At 37.9% G+C, this 4,220-nt stretch overlaps 1 protein-coding gene across 1 annotated transcript in view; it reads left to right on the top strand.

Annotated features, from left to right (window-relative positions):
* Positions 1-3,503: 3,503 nt before the first annotated feature.
* The window catches only part of LOC103212926 (olfactory receptor 7G2-like), a 1,921-nt gene continuing 1,204 nt past the window's right edge, over positions 3,504-4,220 (top strand). Inside the window, 1 exon segment of the mRNA XM_042783435.1 lies at positions 3,504-3,627. Coding sequence (XP_042639369.1) covers positions 3,504-3,627 — 124 coding nt within the window.

Below are 4,220 nucleotides of genomic sequence, written 5' to 3'. Positions count from 1 at the left end.
TTTGACAACTTCAATCTTTTCTCCATTTATTGTGATGCTGCTTATTGGTCCAGTTGTGAGGATTTTTTTCTTTATGTTGAGATGTAATCCATGCTGCAGACTGTAGTTTTTAATCTTCATCACTAAGTGCTCCAAGTCATCCTCATTTTCAGCAAGCAAAGTTGTGTGGTCTGTTTATCACAGGTTGTTAATAAGCCTTCCTCTAATCTTGATGCCACATTCTTCTTCATATGGTCCAGATTCTCAGATTATTTCCTCAGCATACAGACAGAATAAGTATGGTGAAAGGATACAACCCTGACACACTCCCTTCCTCATTTTAAACCATGCAGTATCCCCTTGTTCTGTTTGAACAATAGCCTCCTGGTCTATGTAGAGGTTCCGCATTTGTACAATTAAGTGTTCTGGAATTCCCATTCTTCTCAATATTATCCACAATTTGTTATGATCCACACAATCAAATGCCTTTGCATAGTCGATATGTATTTCTTGTATTCTTTGCTTTGAGCAAAGATCAATCCGACATCAGCAATGATATTCCTAGTTCCATGTCCACTTCTGAATCCAGCTTGCATTTCTGGAAGTTCTCTGTCAATATACTGCTGCAACCATTTTTGAGTTATCTTCAGTAAGATTTTATTTACGTGCAATATCAATGATTTGTTCAATAATGTCCACATTCTGTGAGATCACCATTCTTTGGAATGGGCACAAATATGGATCTCTTCCAGTCAGTTGGCCAGGTAGCTGTCTTCCAAATCTCCTGATATAGCCAAGTGAGTGCCTCCAGTGTGGCATTCATTTGTTGAAACATTTCAATGGGTATTCCATCAATTCCTGGAGCCTGGTTTTTCACCACTTCCTTCAATACAGCTTTGACTTCTTCCTTCAGTACCATTGGTTCTCTTGATTATATGCCACCTCCTGAAATGGATGAACATTGACCAATTCTTTTTGGTACAGGGACTTTGTGTATTCCTTCCATCTTATTTTGATGTTTCTTGCATCGTTCAATATTTTGCCCATAGAATCTTTCAATATTGCAACTTGAGGCTTAAGGTTTTTCTTCAGTTCTTTCAGCTTGAGAAATGCTGTGTGTTCTTCCCTTTTGGGTTCCTAACTCCAGGTCTTTGCACATTTCATTATTTCAGTAATTGGTTTGTCTTCTCGAGTTGCTCTCTGAAATCTTCTGTTCAGCTCTTTGATCTTGTCATTTCTTCCATTTGCTTTACTTACTCCACTTTCAAGGGCAAGTTTCAGAGTCTCTTCAGACATCCATTTTGGTCTTTTCTTTCTCTCCTGTCTTTTTAATAACTTTTTGCTTTCTTCATGGATAATGTTCTTGATGTCATCCCACACTTCCTCTGGTTTTTGGTTATTGGTGTTCAATGCATTAAGCCTATTTCTTAGATGGTCTCTAAATTCAAGAGGGATATTTTCAAGGTCATATTTTGCCTCTTGTGGACTTATTTTAATTGTCTTCAACTTCAAGTTGAACTAGCATATGAGCAGTTAATGGTCTGTTCCACAATCAGCTCCTGGCCTGGTTTTGGCCGAAGATATTGAGCTTTCCCATTGCCTCTTGCCACAGATGTAGCCAATCTGATTCCTGTGTACTCCATCTGGTGAAGTCCATGTGGACTTTGCCTTATACCCTAGACACAGTAATTTCCATTAACCACTTTTTGATATGAACATAAATCCACAGAACTCCTTGGCTCAGCCCACTCACCACATTCTCTTTGAGTTCTTTTTATGGCACCAGAAAATTTCATCTAATTTTCTGTGTTTCAACTCCATTTGGGGACATGGAAATTTTTATCATCTATTTTGTTGCTCACTCAGTTTTGGTATATTTTCTTTCCCTTGACCCAAGTCAATACTTATCTCTTACTTATTTTACCATATTTTTTAAACCAGCTATATCTTATTATGTTTCATCTATCATTACATGTGTTTGAAGTGAATGGAGTTAAGATGGTAATGGTTGGCATTACAATTCCAACTTGTCTTAATTTGGTGTTAATATATCAAATAACTATAGATTAACAAAGTTTGTGTACATATACAAAAAGTGGTAAAATAAGTTGATAAACATATGGAAACACTGAATTCAAAAAGACAAAAAAATTTTATGTAAGTATTCACATGAAGTACCATTCTCATCTGTTAAATTTTTGTTAAAAGCTAATGAAGTTTACTAAGACAATGAATACCTTACCTGTGACATTGTAATTTCTCATAACTGTATTAAAAATCAAAATCCATAATTCCAACCCACAGTCTATCAGTATATTTTTGATGTTATGTGTCATCGAGTCAGGTCCGTCTCATAGTGACTCCTCCTTGGGTTTCTGAGGCAGTATCACTATAGAAGTAGATTGCCCAACCTTCCCTCTGAGGAGTGGTTGGTGGGTTTGAACCGCCAGTCTTCTGGTTAGCAGTCAAGTGGTTTAGACACTACACTACCAGAGCTCCTTATCAGTATATAGACAAACGTATCTTAAACTAATTTGAGGAATTTGCAGAAGATGTTTATAAAATTCTAAACAGGTAGTAATAAGTCCATGTATATTGATCACAAGGAGCTCTGGTAGCGTAGTGCCTAAGGCACTTGACTGCTAACAAGAAGGCTGGCAGTTCAAATCCACCAGCCACTCCTCTGAAGGAAGTTTGGGCAATCTACTTCCGTAGTGATACCGCCTTGGAAACCCAAGGAGGGGTCGCTATGAGTTGGGTCCAACTAGACGGCACATAACAACAACAACAACATATTGATCACAGCCAGAATTGATTAGAGAATACATTAGAATATATTTCATAAAAAAACAGAGCATATATTAAAGTTCAGGAAACAGTTAATTAGTCTTAGAAGAAATATTGCTGAGTTTGTATTTTTAAAATATCTTAGCTATATTATAGACTTATTTTTATATTCACAAATTTAAATCACACCTAACATTAGGCTCAAGTGTCCTGATGTCATTGAATAGAGATATCTTTAGTTGTACCAAAAAAGAAAAGACTGAAATTCATTTGGAAAATGATGCTGGCTCTGCACATACAAGATATGTGACATGGAGGTGAGCAGAAACAGGTGTAGAAAGGTGAATGGCATGCAGCTGGGCTCACATGGTGAAGAAATGCACAATCCTAAATTCCACCTTCTAAATATCTGGTGCCGTAGTGCCTAATGCATTTGACTGCTAACCAGAAGGTTGGCAGTTCAAACCCATCAGCCACTCTTCAGAAGCAAGGTTGGGCAATCTACTTTCATAGAAATACCACCTCGGAAACCCAAGGAGAGGTCGCCATGAGTCAGATCTGACACTACAGCAGTGAATAAAGTCTCAGCCTTTTAAGATTGTTTACTGTCCTTGGATCAGAATGACAATAAATGTGTTGGGCTAATGAGGAGCTTTGGATATTGAGCCTTCAGGGATATAGAGACTATAAATAGTCTGCCTGTGACATCTCAGGTAAGCATCCTTCCCCTGTAGGAGATGGAACACATGACTCTCTTCCCAGAGGTGGCCATTTTTACTCAGGAGCTTAGAGCTTCACTCAGATCCTCTGTCTTTCACGAAAACAGCTACAGCTCTTCAGGCTTCTACATCCAGAGCAGATGTAGGTTCCTCAGGGATGCCAGCCAGGTAACCTGAAGTCCATTAGGTTAGGTTTGGAAAGGAGGACAGGTTTGTTATAACAACATCCAGTAGAATGATGCGTGTGAAGAGAACACAAACAGGAAACGATTAGAACTGAGTCTCCCACTGGAATCTCGATTGTCATTTTCTTGTCAGGTTTCATTATATCGTTTCACAAACATAGAGAGTTCTTATTGTACCAGTCTCTTGCACTGTCTCTGCAATTGCAAGGATGATTTTCCTATTGAGCAAAGCCTAAATTTTGCCAAATATATTGACTATGATGAAATTACCTGACATTTACTTGCATTTTTCTAATGGTGATGGTGGTAGAGGAAGGTTTGTCAGCTTCATCTTATCTCCCTGGTTCTTACTACATCTTTGTATTATCTCTATGGCTTGGCTCTAATATCTGGGGAAGGAGATGGAGACTCAGAACGACTCATCAATCTGTCTCTTGAGTCTATCTATTTCTCTTTATAAAATTATTGAATATTTTAAATCATCATAAAAACACAGATAGGGTTATAAAGAATAACTGTCCCCATGATTTTCCAGGCTAACTAAATGTTG

This window comes from Orycteropus afer, unplaced genomic scaffold, assembly GCF_000298275.1.
Source record: "Orycteropus afer afer isolate SDZICR_OR568_19922 unplaced genomic scaffold, OryAfe1.0 scaffold01164, whole genome shotgun sequence".
In the NCBI taxonomy this organism is placed as follows: domain Eukaryota; kingdom Metazoa; phylum Chordata; class Mammalia; order Tubulidentata; family Orycteropodidae; genus Orycteropus; species Orycteropus afer.
The sequence above is the reverse complement of the archived record's forward strand: the minus strand, read 5'-3'. Positions and strand labels throughout refer to the sequence as shown.